Source organism: Gobius niger (genome assembly GCF_951799975.1).
Source record: "Gobius niger genome assembly, chromosome: 3".
Lineage (NCBI taxonomy): Eukaryota > Metazoa > Chordata > Actinopteri > Gobiiformes > Gobiidae > Gobius > Gobius niger.
This window is the reverse complement of record NC_136854.1, coordinates 35,428,682-35,446,035: the sequence shown is the minus strand read 5'-3', so window position 1 is coordinate 35,446,035 and position 17,354 is coordinate 35,428,682. Positions and strand designations below refer to the sequence as shown.

At 42.6% G+C, this 17,354-nt stretch overlaps 1 protein-coding gene across 5 annotated transcripts in view; it reads left to right on the top strand.

Annotated features, from left to right (window-relative positions):
* The window catches only part of rptor (regulatory associated protein of MTOR, complex 1), a 298,884-nt gene that overhangs the window by 152,122 nt on the left and 129,408 nt on the right, over nucleotides 1–17,354 (top strand). For all 5 annotated transcript variants that reach the window (XM_079553276.1, XM_079553279.1, XM_079553277.1 and 2 more), the window contains exons 11-12: nucleotides 3,339–3,414; nucleotides 6,245–6,346. In XM_079553276.1, the coding sequence (XP_079409402.1) occupies nucleotides 3,339–3,414; nucleotides 6,245–6,346 (178 nt within the window). The remainder of the gene's footprint in view (nucleotides 1–3,338; nucleotides 3,415–6,244; nucleotides 6,347–17,354) is intronic.

Here is a 17,354-nt window from a genome sequence, read left to right as displayed (position 1 = left end):
CCTCATCACCAGCACAATGCTGCCAGTGGAAATGCAAAATCTCAGACACTAATTGACAGACAGATTCGTAAGTGTCTTCTTGCACTTCCTGAGACAACTTTCCTCACTCCTGGATTACGTAAACGCCGCAGACAGATAAATAGATCTCACTTCTGAAAGTCATGAAAAGCAAATAAAGTGACATTCGGTGCCTCTCTGTCTATAAAATGGAGCTGAGAAAAGGTTTTTAATACAGTTGCCTTCTTTTTATGACTCCAAAAACTGCCGGCGGAAAAATAAGGGTGAAAATAAAGACAGTTGCAAGTCTTTTGGCAAACTCCAGTGACACTGTGCTTTTTGCAGGAGCACAAACCTGGGATCTCACTAAACCATATAGGACTGTTTAGAAGACAAACTCCGGCTCCTGTTGGGGAATAGCTGTCTGCCTCAGTCTGCAGATGTTTACAATCTCTTCAAACTGCCTGCAAATGTTGGGCATAGCTGGGCTCTGGCAAGGAACCAATTCAGACGTTATCCAATGTCAAACTCTGTGATGGTGAATGACGAGAGCATGGTCAGGAGTCAGTAGTGTAACAAAAATATCTCAACTAAAAGTAGCGGATAGTGACATAAATGATTAAAGAGTAAAAATCGGACTTTAGTCTTTTAATAGTGACATAATCCGACTGACAAAACATAAGATAATTAGCTTTGTAGAGCTTTTTTTGTTAATTATCTGTATTACTCAAGAGAATTGATACTTCAAAATATTGTAATATAATAATATATTACATAATATAATAATAATATTGTATTACAAACATTTCTTTCATTAACTTGCGCTTTTTGCTTTTAACTAAGTAACTTGTTTACCTTAATAAATCCTTTTCGTAGTCCCTCTGGGGTAAAACAAGTGTTAATAGGATGATTGGGGGGGTCTTTCATCTCCCCCTGGTGTCTCTGGCCAGAAAACCACCCTTGCAGCTTTCCCTCCTCCGACCCGAAGCACCAATACACACTAATGGAATCATGAAGAAGAAGCTAACAGGCTAGCGGGCAAAGCTAGCTGCGGGCTAGCGCTACTTAAACAGTGTTTACAGGCAAGTTTGAGTGAAAAAAAATGATCTCCACTGTGTAATTAGATATACAATATCCCTCTTTCTCTTTGTCTTTTCTATCAGCGTAGTATTTACTCTCACGGACAATTAATGAGTAAAAAAAAAAAAACCTGCAGTGGTGCTTATTGCCTCTAGGGGCATGAGTTACTTAGTTCTGCTTTAAAATACTTTGCACTTCACATTTTGAGTCTCGTATGTCTTTGCACTGTATGGCAAAGCTGAAGCTGAACAGTTAGTTGTATCCCATCTCTCATTTATTACAACTCCCTGCTTTAAGATAATGCAAAATCAACTTTTTTGAACTTTTAACCGTGTCATAACTAGCACCGGGTATTGAGCAAAAAAAAAGAAGTATAAATAAGAAAATCAAATAAATTTGGAAAAAATGGGGGAAAAAACATTTATTTCAGCTGAAACAACAATGTCACTTTAATGCTGTCCCTGAACCAACAGCATCAAAACTTGGATCTAAAGATATATTTTTTTCGGTTCCTGTTTTCGACACTTTAATTTTTTTTTACTTAAACTTTTTTTCTGATACCAAACTGGTATCGTTTAACAGTACCCAGCCCTAGTCATAACAACTTATTTCTCAAAAACATCTGAAATAATACTACCTCACTGTTTAAACTGTACATATTTATGCCTGAGAGTGATATTAATCTTTGTTATATTTTGTTTATCTAGTTGTTTTTCTAATGAGGTCCTGAGTTGTAAGGTACATTTTTGAATTGCAAAGCTACTATCTATTCTTTCTTGGTTGAGATTTTTGTCTGTAAAAGATAATAATTTTCCATTAAAGCGGTGTTGACTGGGAAAAGGTGTGAGGGAAGCTCTTGAGGGGGAGACGGCGTGAATATGCAGGATTCCTCATCAGCTTGCATAAGTGGAATAAAACTCCAGATGTGTTTTTGATGAGGAAACAATATTTCAAAATTGTCATAAGCTCAAGTAAGTCAGTTTCGGAGAATATGTGCCCCCTCACAAACTATATTAAGGCATTGAGATTCATTTAAAGGCAACAAAAAAAGAGGGAGAAGAAAATGTGGAGTGGAAAGGAATAAGCGCATGGGGCAAAAAGAAGAAGAAAGACTCCGACATAAGGTTTGAAGCGAGTTACATAACCCCATGAATAAGATATGATGACCATGAGAGAGCGCGGGTGTTTAGAGGGGGATTAAAGGCTTCACACTGCCCTGCTCTAGACCTCGGACTGGGAATTCACAGTGCGGTATGTGCACTGAGAGGAGCGAGTGGAGTCGAAATCTGAAACGGAGAGAAAGAGGCACTCAAATGCGCTCGTTTTGCTTTTTCCTTCAAATCATTGCAACACTCCGCTAGTATTGCAAGTCATTTCTGTAATAGTGACTTGTGAAATGTTCTATGCAAGATGATATACCAAAAACAAGTAAGGCATGACAAAGATTTGGGAATTATTTGATATTTAAAGCAGTAGTAAGTAACTCTTGCTCCTGGACGCCATAAGCGCAACTGCAGGTGTCGTAGCATGTTGCGATTTTTTAACTTATTAATTGTCTTGGAGAGTAAATACTACGCTGACAGGAAAGGCAAAGGGAGAGGGGGATATTGTACATTCAATTATGCAATGGAAATCTTTTTTTTCACTCAAACTTGGCTGTAAATACTGTTTAAAGTGATGCTATCCCGCAGTTAGCTTTGCCTGTTAGCCTGTTAGCTTCTTCTTTGTGATTCTATCAGTGTGTATTGGTGGCTCCGGCCCGGTGGCAGTCAAGTTGCAAACATGATTTTCTAACCAGAGACACCAAGGGGAGATAAAAGACCCTCCAATCATCCCATAAACACTTGTATTAGCCCCACAGGGACTACGAAAAGGATTTACTAAGGTAAACACGTTACTTAGTACTGCTTTAGGTCACATGCACTCAACAGGAGGGCACATTGATAGCAGGCAATGCAAATGATCATCAATACATTACATGTCATATTCAAAGCTAAATAGAACTGTTTTATGTCTGTGGATTTTTGCCACATCCTCTGTAAGTGTGTTCAGATTTTAGCTGCATAAAACGGCTGACTTTTGGCACCAGCAGGAGAACACTCCGAGGTTCTCCGAGCCCGAGATGCTTCATATGGCACTAAAATGTCAGCAGGGAAAACTGTAAATGCCATTTTTTCCCCTTACTCTTTTGATAAGCAAAGCTAACATGGCCAATATTTTTTTTGTACCTTCACTTATCTACTGTCTGTCTGTGTCTGTAGGCAAGCCTGGGACCTGGCCGTGGACATCTGCCTGTCTCAGCTGCCCACCATCATCGAGGTGGGGACCGCCTTCAGAGTAAGTATCTTGTTTCAATGCCATCAGCTTTTCCTTAAACTCACCGCGCCCCTCTTGACTTTTATGAGTCTGAGTGGGCATTTAGGATAGTGGTTTGGGGACATCTTGCGTTTGATGGATGGCTTTTATTTTAGATGCCGGTAAAACTCGAAACAGCAGCGATTCTTGTTGGCGCTGCAACTTCACTTCCGCCAGCGTCTACTGTATCTCAGCTAATCTCTCAAACACACGCACGCCTCGCTCCCAACGGGTAACGTTGTAAAATGTCAAGTCTAATAACTCAAGTGTGAGTGTCAAGTGAATTACGGCTGTTGAAAGCACTGGGTCTGCAGTGAGAGCCACTGGTGTGTGTTATGTTGTATTCACTGACATGGCAGGGGACTGTGATGGACAAGCCGGGTGTAATAGAAACGCTATGAGGGGCTGATTGAACTGATGATTGCTGCTCGTTCTGGATCAAGTCCAGTCGTGCTCGGTTTAAGAAAAATAGTCTCTTGGATGGAGTATGAAAAAAGCTACGAATGATAGTTGTGGCTGGCACTCTCGACTCGAAAAGATTCCAGGTTTGATGCTTTGAGTGGAGGATCTCACTGTGAAGTTGGGGTTCTCCCCATGTCAGTGCCCCCCCAACAAACACAATAGTTAGCACAATGTCCCCCTGACAAGTCCTGGTTCAAAATCTGTAAATGAGTCCCTGGGTGGTGCAATGGCCCACTTCACTGACAGTTTGCCCTGAGGCTCTAAGGATGGGACAGCAGTCTCTATGGGGACAATAAAGTGTGCAAATACAGAAAAGATTGTGAACAAACTTTTCAAACTGACACCTATTGTTTTGATACGTGTGTAGAGGGGGAACAAGACATAAGAATCTATTTGAGAGGGAGGTCAGGATTCATCAAGGACAGTCAGCTCTAGAATGGAAGCTTATTCGTTTAGCACTTTTCACATGACAATGAAAGTGGAGTGTGGGGGATTTGTACTTGATTCACTCCACACCCAGTGGGGGTATGTAGCTACAGTTTCCCCTGGGGTAGACTGACAGAAGCTCGACTGCACTTATCTGCGCCAACTTGACCCTCTGACAACGACCACCATCATTCATTCACGCATCCTGGCCTATTGTACATGTTTTTAGTGACAGGGGAAACCAGAGCACCCGGAGAAAAACAGACAGCAGACACAGTAAAGAACATGGACACTCCACAGAGAAACTCCCCGTCCGCCCAGGGATCGAACCCAGGACCTTCTTGCTGTGAAGCACAAGCACTAACCACTACGTCACCCAATCATAATCGTTTGAGAGTCCGGGCTCAGATTGATTTATACTGTGGAGAAACTGATTGTTGCTGTCAAAGCAAATCGAGGCATTGTGGAAGAGCAAAAACAGATTTATGGATTGTGATAATTCTGCACTTATTTGCAAAGAGTCCATAAACTATACACACAAAACCACACAGCTCAGTTTATGCACTGCTGCTACACCCTGTTACTGCAGACCCCACATACCCCCTGCACGGGCAGTTTTAGTCTTGGGTAAGAGATACTGCATGCTCAGGTGCACAACTAATAGTGAAGAACTCTTGTATTCCCACTGTTGAGTTCTGACATACATTGTAGAGAAATGTCTTGGTTGCTGCACTGTATTGTACTTTATTCCCACTCTTATTTATTGTAGTAGTGTTAAAGTGTTCAAATTATTAAATTTTTCCTTTTTTGAGTTAGTTGTATGAGCTGCATGTTTGTGTAATTGTATCGTTTTACCGGCTGCACAAAAATATGACTGTCTGGATTTTAATAATGTTGAATTGGATCTCATAACAACTCTTTGAAGTAAGTTTGTGTGACAGAAGAGAATGCCGTCTATTCACTGCGGAAAACAAGAAAAGCCGTCTTTGTGACACAGTGGATCTTACGTACTGCATACAGCAGAGTAATCAGAAAAGTCTTGAAGTCAGCTCTCCATGTTCGCACTTTTGTCTCGCTTCCACCTGCTGCTGAGGAGTGGACACGTTCACAACGGCTCCCAGGAGGGCAGTTCCCGTCCTCTTTCCGCCTTGTTGCGCTCCAGTCAAAAACACTTACCGGGCCCCTAATTGAGCCTCCGGGGAACACTAAAGAAGATCTCAATGTCTTGTCTTCCTTTCCCACTTCACAGCGCTTTAATTTCCTTGATTTTCCACCTTTTTCCTCTGGACATTATTCCAAAGTGGCCTTCCATGCACAGTTGCACCACGGTTTTGGAACCAGTGCCCTATTCACTGGCAAGTGCTCTCTCTGCTGAAATAGATTTATGGATTTTCCCCAGATGTAATAAATAATGTAAATATCTAATACACCCTTCTGCCGTGGCCTGTAATTAAGGTATTTCTCTTCGCGCCTCCTCTTTACCCACTTTTCATGTTTCACTGATTGCGCTGCTGTGTATATAGGCCTATTACAGTTTGATTATGCACAAATTAATTTAGCCATCCGTCCGAGAAGCGCTGGTATTTCCTCGTTCACATCAATCACCGCGTCTTACTGCGCTGTCTTAATTCCCCGTGCAGTATTAACACGCGCTGTGATCAAAACCCATGCAGCTCGCGGCCAATCAATCAGCCACAGTGCAGAGAAAAAGAGAGAAAGAGAGGAGAGGCCATAATGATAGATTAGGATTTATGTCAATGGTGCACTGCAGTGTCACTCTCCCGCTCATCTCGGGGCCTTTATGACATAATCGGGGCTTCTCCATTACGTACGGGCCGGTCTGTCGAGCAGCAATATAGATTATATGGAATGATGACACAAAATTGAGCCCGTCTTGTCTGTTTTTTTTCTCCTCCTCCTACAGCCCAGCCCGTTCTTCGCTGAGCAGCTGACGGCCTTTGAGGTTTGGCTGACGATGGGAGTGGAGAACAGGAACCCTCCTGAGCAGCTGCCCATTGTACTACAGGTACGAGCACGCAGTGACTGGAGCTGAACTGGATTTTCAGAAGTTTAAAGACTTACAGCAGCACATTCTTACTGTAGACATATTTTTAAGTAAGACCAACCCAAACAATCAACGTGAAATATAGTAACAAGTTTCCTATAGGGATTCAGATTGTTCCACTGTAGCCGGGAGATTCAAACACTATTTGATCATCAGTACTCACACAAAGCTCTGTCCTATGCAATAATTTCTGTTAGTCCCGTATTATCTCTTATATGTATGCGCTAGCTGATCAAATAAATGTAACACGATTCAGAATATGTTGCAGTTTACTATAGAGAAGGGGGATAAAAAGCATGAAAGTTGTACTTGTAAGAAAACAATTAAAGCAAGACGATTTACAGACTCTTATATTGTTAAAAAAAATGCCTAGTTTCCCCTGGTTGAACGTTTTTTGTGATGTTTATTATTGTTCATTGAATGTGACATTTAAACAGATTGGATAACAATAGCTGTGCAATAATACTGTTCCAATGGGCCTAAGTTCCTTCCCATGTCACTCATTTGAATATGAAAAAAAAAATCTACTTTTACTTCATTCACAGATGTAAAACTACAGTATGACTAATATTTACCATTGGCATCATATCATCCTTTTAGCCTATTATCAACAATCAACAACAATGTACACTTTTGTTTTTCCGCTCATTTTCCATGGGGTGAAGTCAAAGACCTTAAACTTTTTCTATTTACACCATAGACCCATATCTCAGAAAACCAGTCAGTATCTGGTGTGACCAACATTCGCCTCACGCAAATACACTTCTTCTTCGCACGAGTTGATCAGGTTGTTCATTGTGGCCTGTGCTTGTCCACTCCTCCTCAATGGCTGTGTGACGGTGCTGGATGTTAAAGAATAAGCTCAAATCGTTATTTATCATACTGGGTCAAGCTGTACAGTCGTACTATCTCTGTCGTCGCCTTGATTGTGGTGATCGGACGCCTTGCCTCAGCCACTGAATGTTTTGCTTGCATATCAGTATGACGATCGACAGAGGGTATTTGTCCCTCTTCTGTGGGAACATAGACAGACTTCAATGGTAAGACCAGCGCAATGTTTCAAGTTCATGTCTCCGGGTCCCGCACCGATGGCAACTTCTTCTGCATAAGACATCCAGACTCCTGCCCATTTTTCATCTATCCTCTCGGACACCATTGTTTATTCTCTAACGTTTTTATTGCCATGGTTTGAGAACAGGGTCACAAACTTGGATTTGAGAGCGGCACCTGAGCACCAAAGTCAAGGCTATGACAGAGATAGTATGACTGCACAGCTTGACCCAGTATGATAAATAGCGATTTAATGTTATCCTCTAACATAATCTAGATAAAAATAAGCTATAAAACTTTAAACTATTAGGCTATAGGGGGCATGCATAAGAATACTAGATAAATCAGATAAATAATAAAAGGTAAAATACGGTAAGATGACAACATTTGAACACGCCGATCCCAAACATACTCAGTGGGTGACATGTCCGGTGAGTTTGACTCCTGTGTTAGAACTGGGATGTTTTCAGCTTCCAGGAATTGTGCACAGATCCTTCCAACATGGGTCTGTGCATCACTATGCTGCAACATGAGGTGTTGGGCCTCAAGATATCGTCACGGTATCTCTGCACATTCGAAAATGCTCTTTCTTGTCCATATCAACAACCCGATCAGCTCTATGCAAAACTGAACATTCAAAGTGACCTTTTATTGTAGACAGCCTAAAGCTCACCTGTGCAATATTCATGCGGTTTAACCAGCATCTTGACAAAATACAAGTTTTTTTTAGTTCACCCCATGAAAAATGAGAACAAAAACAAAAACAAAAGTGTTGCGTTGACATTTTTGTCGAGTGTATTAATTAGAAAGAACTTAGAAACCGGTCACATAAACTTTTGATGGATGATTGTAAACAAATATATTTTTACTGCTTGATACAGCGCCGTACACAAACACATTGTGACCGTTGCTTTCATATTCCTCGCCTTCCTTGCCTTCACACAGGCTCTACAGCTATAAAACCCCAATGAACAAGTTGGTTCCGTCAAACGACAGTAATACAGCATACAAACGTTATTTACAATCACATGTTGAGTCCCCACCTTCCTCCTCCTCCTCCTCCTCCTTTGGGCCTGTCCAGTGCACTGTAGTGTTTGATCACAGAGTGGTAGTGGTCCGTGCTGAATGGTAATTTCCCGCTGACTCAGCCCGTTTCCGAACAACAGCAGCACTTCTGTCGGCCGCCGATAAAAACCCGGGAAAAGGCAGAGTGATTGAAAATGTGTGAGAGACCCACGTGTGCTTGTACCGAGGTGGACACGAGGCACTCTGAGACTAATGCTGACTTTAACGTTACACAACATTATGCATGCAGCTTCCGAGGCAATTCACGGTGATGGAGGGGAAGGGCATACAATATTTAGTTCTAATCTTTTAGCTGAGGGATCAACTTTTTTTCTTTTTATCTTTCTGAGTATCCCTTTATGATTTGGCAGAATTTTCAGCCCGTTGCCCTTGCTCTTGCAACCTGAAGCTTTTACCGTTCATTCATAAACCTTTTAGACCTCTTAAAATTATTAGTTTTTTATTATGTTGCTGCCTGATACTAAAATCTGTGGTAAATTCCATTCATTGTCATCGAAGTGGAACGTACAGCCTCTATATTAAACAATATTAGAAGAAAATGACATAGCTGGACATTTTAAGGTCAAGGTCAAGGTCAAGGTCAAATTTATTTATAGAGCACATTTACAAACAGCAGCCACTGCCCCAAAGTGCTGTACAGATACATAAAATAAAACATCAACATTTAATACAAATAGAATAATAAAATCAACATGAGAAAAATGCTCAGCTCAGCTCGTGCCGAAGGCCAGTGCAAAAAAGTGAGTCTTCAGCAAGCGCTTGAAGCTCTCCAAAGATGTTACAGTTCTAATGTGTAAAGGGAGAGAATTCCACAATTTAGGGCCGGCTACAGCGAAGGCTCGGTCCCCTCTGCTCTTCCGCTTAGACCTGGGATGGTCTAAAAGATATTGATCAGCGGACCTCAGAGCTCGGACAGGACTATGCAAAGATATCAACTCTGACAAATAAGGTGGAGCTAAACCATTTAGACATTTAAAAACAAACAAGAGGATTTTAAAATTTATTCTAAATCCAACAGGGAGCCAATGAAGAGATGCAAGCACAGGAGTGATGTGATCATATCGTGATGCTCCTGAGAGCAGTCGTGCAGCTGCATTTTGTACCATCTGGAGGCGCTGGATCGAGGATTGGCTCAGGCCAAAATAAAGTGAATTACAGTAGTCCAAACGACTGGTTACAAGGGCAAGGACTACCGTTTCGAATTGGTTAGGGGGCAAGTAGCGCTTCACCTTCCCAAGAAGCCTAAGATGAAAAAAGCCAGCTCTAACCACTGCGCTCAGCTGCTTTTCCAGCTTAAAAGAGCTATCAATAAAAACACCAAGAGCTTTGCCACAGGTCTGAGAACGAGACTCAAGTGGGCCAAGAGCATTTTTGCAGAGATTAAGGTCTCCAAAAACAATAATCTCTGTTTTGTCCTCGTTCAAATTTAGAAAATTAAGGGACATCCAGTCCTTCACTTCTTGAAGACATTGATGCAAAATGTTTGGTGAGTTCACCTTGAGGGGAAGATACATTTGTATGTCATCTGCAAAGCAATGAAATTGAATGCCATATTTTTTAAATATGGAACCCAAAGGCAGCAAATACAATGCAAAAAGAATGGGTCCTAGAATTGAGCCTTGAGGCACACCGCAAGACAAGGGGGCCCTTTTAGAACTAAAAGAATCAATATTTACAATGAAAGACCGATCTGTCAAATATGATTTAAACCAGTTGAGCACTGTACCTCGCAATCCCACACAAGACTCAAGACGGGAAATCAAAATCTTGTGGTCGACAGTGTCGAAGGCTGCAGTTAAATCTAACAGCACAAGAACAGCTGAGCTGCCGGAGTCTGTTATTAAAAGAAGGTCGTTAAAAACTTTTAAAAGAGCCGTTTCAGTGCTGTGCAACGATTTGAAACCAGATTGGAATTTTTCACCAATATCAAACAATTGAAGGTGCAACTGTAATTGAGCATACACCACTTTTTCTAAGATTTTAGATAAAAATGGCAGCTTTGAGATAGGCCTGTAATTAGATAAAACAGAAGGATCTAAGTTGCGATTTTTCAAAAGTGGTTGTACTACAGCTTGTTTAAAGGCAACGGGCACACAGCCTGACATCAGAGAGACATTTATCAAATGTGCAATACAAGTCCCAACAGAATCAAAGTAGCTTTTAGAAGTCCAGCTGGAATACAATCTAGGGGACAAACTGAGGATTTTAAACTGTCAACAATTTTAGACAGATCGGACAGAAGAACACAATCAAAATCACAAAGGACTGCAGAGCACAGAGGTGTAACACTAGGATCTGTGGCTGGAGAAGACAAAGTTGACCGAAGGTTTAAAATTTTGTCAGTGAAAAACTTACAGAAATCTTCACACAAAGTCGCACATGGGACAACACCAGTGGGTTCCAAAGGATTAATAATCCCATTCAAAACTTTAAAAAGAACCTGGGGTTTGTGACTGTTGTTAGACACAATGTTCGACAGATACTGAGCTTTCGCAGTCTTCACAGCACTCTGATATTTAGAAAGGCAGTCTCTCAGAATGCCAAGGGAGACATGAAGATTGTCTTTCTTATATTGTCTCTCAGCTTTACGACAGTCACGTCTAAGCGCACGAGTGGTGTCATTCAGCCAACGCTCCGCAGGTTTCCCGCGCCTGTTTGTGGGCCTAAGTGGAGCAACAGAATCAAGAATGTCTGTGCACAAAGTGTCAAACATGATAACCAGTCCAGTAATATCCATATTTTCGGCCGAGAGGATTTTGTCGTTTATATTGGCCGCATCAAAAGCAGTGGAAAACATTGGCGGTGTGGATGCGTTTAAAGCACGTATTTTACGCGCTGGGAGAAGCGGTTTGTTTGTGGAGCAGGACAACGAGAGAGTAAAAAGCACAGGGAAATGATCCGATATGCCTGCATCACAGATCTCTTTAAGATTCACGTTCAAGCCACAATACAGTACAAGGTCCAATATATGACCCTTTTCATGGGTAGGGATATTCACCAGCTGTGAAAGGCCAAACGAATCCAGAATGTTTAAGAAGTCATGGACCAAAGGTTTCGAGGGACAGCACACGTGTATATTAAAATCACCAACAACTAGAAAGTTGCCGCATTTCACAGTTATTTCAGCCACAAACTCCGAGAAATCACGAATAAAGTCCTTGTTGAATTTGGGAGGACGATATACAAGCGCACAGAGCACGGGCGGATCCAGTATGATTTCAAGAAGCTGTAATTCAAAGCTCTCATAAGTTTTTGTCGGAACCATACGGCACTTAAAGTTTGTTTTAAAAACAGTCGCTAGTCCTCCACCCTTGCCTGATTTCCGCGGAGTGCTGTAGAAAGAGCAAGCTGGAGGAACAAGCTCTGAAAAGGCTAAAGACTCACCGAGTGGAATCCATGTCTCAGTCAGCAGCATAAAATCCAGATATTTGGCCGTGAAAAGGTCATTCAGCACAAAAGTCTTATTTCCCACCGATCGTGCATTTATCAGCGCCAAATGTAGTGTAGTATCCTGGGACATCTGTGGCGATTGTGCCCAGGGTAGTGAACGAAGATTCCCAAAGACCACACCGCGCCCAGCATTTCGAGGTGCGTGAGGGAAGTAGACTTCAACAGGCGCGCTCAGCTGGGCCAGCGAAGCAGTACCAGGGCCGATGGGGAGAATCCACCGCGCTGCTGTAGTACATGTGGGGCTCGAAGGAACGCGATTAGATCCCGAATGCTGTCCACGGAGGGACCGCAGATTAGCCCGCACTCTCACGACAACACCACCACGTCTACCCCGGCGTCTCCTTCTTCGGGGAGGGACTGGTGCGCGCCGCAGGTAAGCCGGCACATCCGCGAGGAAGGGAGGAATAGAAGACGGATCCTCACCAATTGTTAATTTCGAGAGCGATTCATAATGATTGCGAAAGTTCAGAAGCGACTGTCGATCGTACACAATCAGAGCTGAGACATTTTCATTCAGAATAAACTGCAGGATGAGAAAAAACAGGCCTAGGGCTACTGGGAGACGCTTCGCCATGCACACTGCTGGCGCCATCCTCCCCTTAGCACACACTAACCACTGTGCTACAGTAGTCGATGCGAGGGAAAACTTCAGTGTAATAACATAAATGGACCCCGTGAACTAACATCTCATTACTTTTTAAACCAGTTTTTAAATTGTTAGTTTTCTTTTTTCATATATTTCTAATGAATTGTTTTTAAATCAAATTTGCATTAAATTGACGAAAGATTGTTTAGTATCTAAACCCAACATGTATTTTAAACATATACTGAAAACATGAGTTAAATTATGATTATCATTTAAATATTATAGCATTTAACAAAGTATTCCGAACCAAAATATATGTTTTATGTTATGTTATAACCTTTTTTTCCATATATTTTTAACCAAGTAATATAATTCATATTAAATTAAATAACCAGCTGTTTTAACGTACAATATTTAGTGAAACTAAGAGACTAAGCAATAAACCATTCAAAATAAAGCATTGTAATAAACAAATAATATTAAAATCTAATTCTAATATTAAAGGGGCTAGATGCAAGTTTGCCAGTTTATACTCCCTACTGCCACCTCAGGTCATAAGTGTAACTGCAGCTTCTATATTAAGCTTGTGCATGACGGCAATTCGGACCCAAATTAACACCTTTTGAGTGACAGTGCAGGATTTTAGAGGCAGTTGTGGTGAACAGGTCTGGGCTCATTCTACACATTAGGACATGGCTGGAACATGTAGGGGGAGGAAAATACTGAATTTTAACATTTTTAAACTCTGTATAGTCCCTTTAAGGCAAGATTGTCCATGATTGTCCACAGTATTTATTTATGGGAGTGCACAGGTGAGTGAGAGATTACAAGAATGAGCAGGAAAAGCAGCAGGGGCGCTTGTTTTGGTGCATCCTAGTTGGGTGGGCAGTGGTAAACTTCTCAGGCCTTAGAGAACTCTTTACTTTTCATCTTTTGTCTGATTTCTTGACAGAAATCGAAATGACAATCCCTACTTTGGTCAATAATCATCATGGGACTTTATAATCGATACATTTTACAGCCAATTCTTCGACAATGGACAATGGAAGAGTTTTGTGTTAATCGTGATACATTTTTTGCCATATAAGCTCCAACAACATAATGCAGTCTGATTAGGTTTAAACGGCTCCTCTTTTGTTGGTAGCAGGGATAAGCCTAGACGTTCTCATTAGGGAATCCCAAAGGAGGCTTACTCTTAAATCACAGCATTTCGGTAAACTCGCATATATTATTTTATGCTGATTTATGGTATTACTAGCTGAGACCCGGCCTTCGGCCGGGCCTCGCTAGTCTCCACATTTGATATTCTGAGATTATGAGTGATTACAAAGAAATGTCCAACCCGTCACACAGTTCAGCTGTAGAACAGTGGTTCCCAACCCATTCCAAAAACTATGGCCACGACAAATGTTTAAAATAATGAAGGCAAAAAATAATTTCAAACAAACAGCAATTGGAGAGTTTGATGCACCCGTGCTCCTTTCTTATTAACTACAACGACAATATGCTATGTTATATGCTAAACTCAGGGAATAGAATTCAAGAGATAGTGGAATAATTATGGATAAATATTAGGGGTTCAGCTCTAACGGTTTGGGTCACGGTGCAGGACCCGAGGTTTGGTGCATCACGGTAATGTACAATAAAAAAAATAATGAGTAGGTTTAGAACTGAAATAGCCTAATGATCGTTGTTAGACAGTATTTATAACCTTACAATGAAATTGGCAATGCGTTCAAAGCTGCTTTAGAATCAAATGTACCTCTGGGCTCAATACGTGAAAGCAAAATAGAAAACAAATGCTACAGCAGCAAAGTAAAAAAAAAGAACAAAACTACGCAGTGCAGGCCATGCGCTCGTTAAGTAGTAGTTTCATTTTCGCTTTCACTCACACGGAGGATAAATCAGTCGGAGCAGCGCGTTTGATTAGAGGCTCGTGTTGGAGCAGGTTTTGGGCAGGAGAGACTTAAACAAAGACACGCAGATGTGTTTTGGAGGATGTACCTGTACCTGTGCGGAGCGTCTACAGCTGCAGTTTAGGGTGAGTGACGATGGCACACAGCGGCCTGTTTGGATGCACGCGCGCACACATACACGCACGGCCGCTCACACGCGCACACACACAAACGCGCGCGCACACACACAGCGCCCAGGTTGAAGGCGCGCACACGCACGGCAGTCAGATCTCGTGCACTCGCGTATTTGTGACGGTGGGTTGTCCTCGGACAGCAGCACCGCAGCACCGCGGCTTTCTGGTGTTCCCAAACGGTCTCCCATCCCAGTCCTAACCAGGCCCGTCCCTGCTTAGCTTCAAAGTCGGTATGGGAAATAAACATGGCGGCGCCCAGGCGGCGGCCATTGAGATAGCGTTTTCTATAATAGACTAGCTGAGACCCGGCCTTCGGCCGGGCCTCGCTAGTCTCCACATTTGATATTCTGAGATTATGAGTGATTACAAAGAAATGTCCAACCCGTCACACAGTGCAGCTGTAGACCAGTGGTTCCCAACCCATGCCAAAAACTATGGCCACTACAAATGAGTAAAAGAATGAATGCAAAAAAAAAAGTCAAACAAACTGCAATTGGAGTGTTTGATGCACCCGTGCTCCTGTCTTATAAACTACAACGACAATATTTTCGCTAAACTCAGGGAATAGAATTCAAGAGACAGTGGAATAATTATGGATAAATATTAGGGGTTCAGCTCTAACGCTTTGGTTCAAAGTGCAGGACCCGTGGTTTGGTGCATCACGGTAGTTTACAATCCAAAAAATAATGAGTAGGTTTAGAAATGAAATAGCCTAATTATCGTTGTTAGACAGTATTTATAACCTTACAATAAAATTGGCAATGCTTTCCAAGCTGCTTTAGAATAAAATGTACCTCTGGGCTCAATACGTGAAAGCAAAATAGAAAACAAATGGTACAGCAGCAAAGTAAAAAAAAAGATAAAAAGAAAAAAAAACTACGCAGTGCAGGCCATGCGCTCGTTAAGTTGTAGTGTCATTTTCGCTTTTACGCACACGGAGGAAAAATCAGTCGGAGCAGCGCGTGTGATTAGAGGCTCGTGTTTGAGGAGGTTTTGGGCACGCACGCACACACATACGCACACGCACACACACACACACGCACACATGGCCCTGTTTGGATGCGCACGCGCACACATACATACACACACACACGCACACACACATCGCCCTGTTTGTACGCGCGCACACGCACGGCAGTCAGATCTCGTGCACTCGCGTTTTTGTGACGGCGGGTTGTCCTCGGACAGCAGCACCGCGGTCCATATGGACCCGTGGCCAATGCCCGCGAGCGGTGGGACCGTCACGTGGGGGCCGGCCGCGGATGTAATAACACCAACCACGCACACACTCAGTACTGTCGCCAGGCTTCCTGGTGTTCCCAAACGGTCTCCCATCCCAGTCCTAACCAGGCCTTTCCCTGCTTAGCATCGGAGGAACGGTCTCCCATCCCAGTTCTAACCAGGCACTTTCCTGCTTAGCTTCAAAGTCGGTATGGGAAATAAACATGGCGGCGCCCAGGCGGCGGCCATTGAGATAGCGTTTTCTATAATAGATGCCCAAATTCACTAGTTTATAAGGAATTTTAAATTAAACTTTTCACTGACCCCCCCCTCACACTCTCCAGGCCCTTCTGAGTGAGGTAAACCCTGGGAGGCCAAACCACACACCACGCCTCTATTGACCCCAAAGGGATTAACATAAGGTTATAGATAAATAAAATATTCACAAAGCGCTCACTACTGTTGCATAAGGCCAAGAAATCGGATTTCCAGCCAAAAACAAAATCTGCCTGTCCACCCGACAAGGTACACGCGACCGGGACTAATCCATACACAAGGCTCTTTCATAAAATCAAAATGAGCGAGCGACGTTAGACACGGCGGAGCTTTTGTAGTTTTGACAACAGCTATTTCATCCGAGAGGGATTAGCAGATTTTGCACAGGGATTACGTCGTCTCTAAATTGCGACGGTATGCTGAAGCGTGACTGTGCGTGTGTGAGATGAGCGGAGCCGCTGAATAAGACAGCGCTGTGTATCCGAGGACATATGCTCCAGAGAAGAGAGCAGCTTACTCATGTCTCTAAAAAAAAACAGGGGAATAGAGATGTTATGCCAACGTGCAGAAGAAACAATTATAGGCATTTCTCGCAGCCCCCACTGCGTTTATTTTAAACTAGGCTCGGTATATAATTAGGATTCCCGGGAGTGATAGAGATCCTCGAAAAAATGCTTATGTTTAATGTGCTAATGAGGTTCAAAAGCAGCTTGAGAAGAAGATGGCAATTTATCACGTGCGTGTTGCTTTGAAAGGAAAGTGTTTCATCCAGTCCTTGCGGGAATATCCTACATTCAATTGCATAGGATTTTGTAAATGGAGGCAGCTATGGAATTCTAGGATCATAAAGGGCTTTTACAGGAGGAAGCGACATGGGATTTACTGTAGGAGGAAACAGGTGGCTGTCCCTTCAGACCTGGCAAACCCTTGTGCCTGTGCGTGGGTGAGAGGGTGTGTCTTTTTGGCCTCGCTTTGAGACTCAGTATTGGCTTATCGCACTGCCCCGGCGGAAGGTGCTATGTGTGACTAGTATCACAGTCCTGGCGATGCTTGGATCCGCCACAGGATGCTATTTTCAGTATGATTTAAGTCCTATAAATGTGCAAGTGTGGTTTTTACGCAGCTTTGAACAGACTGTAGGACAAAGCCAGTGTGAGGCGCCTCAATACGAGTTGGTGTGCGAGGGAGGGGGGGGTGCGAGCATATGGGAA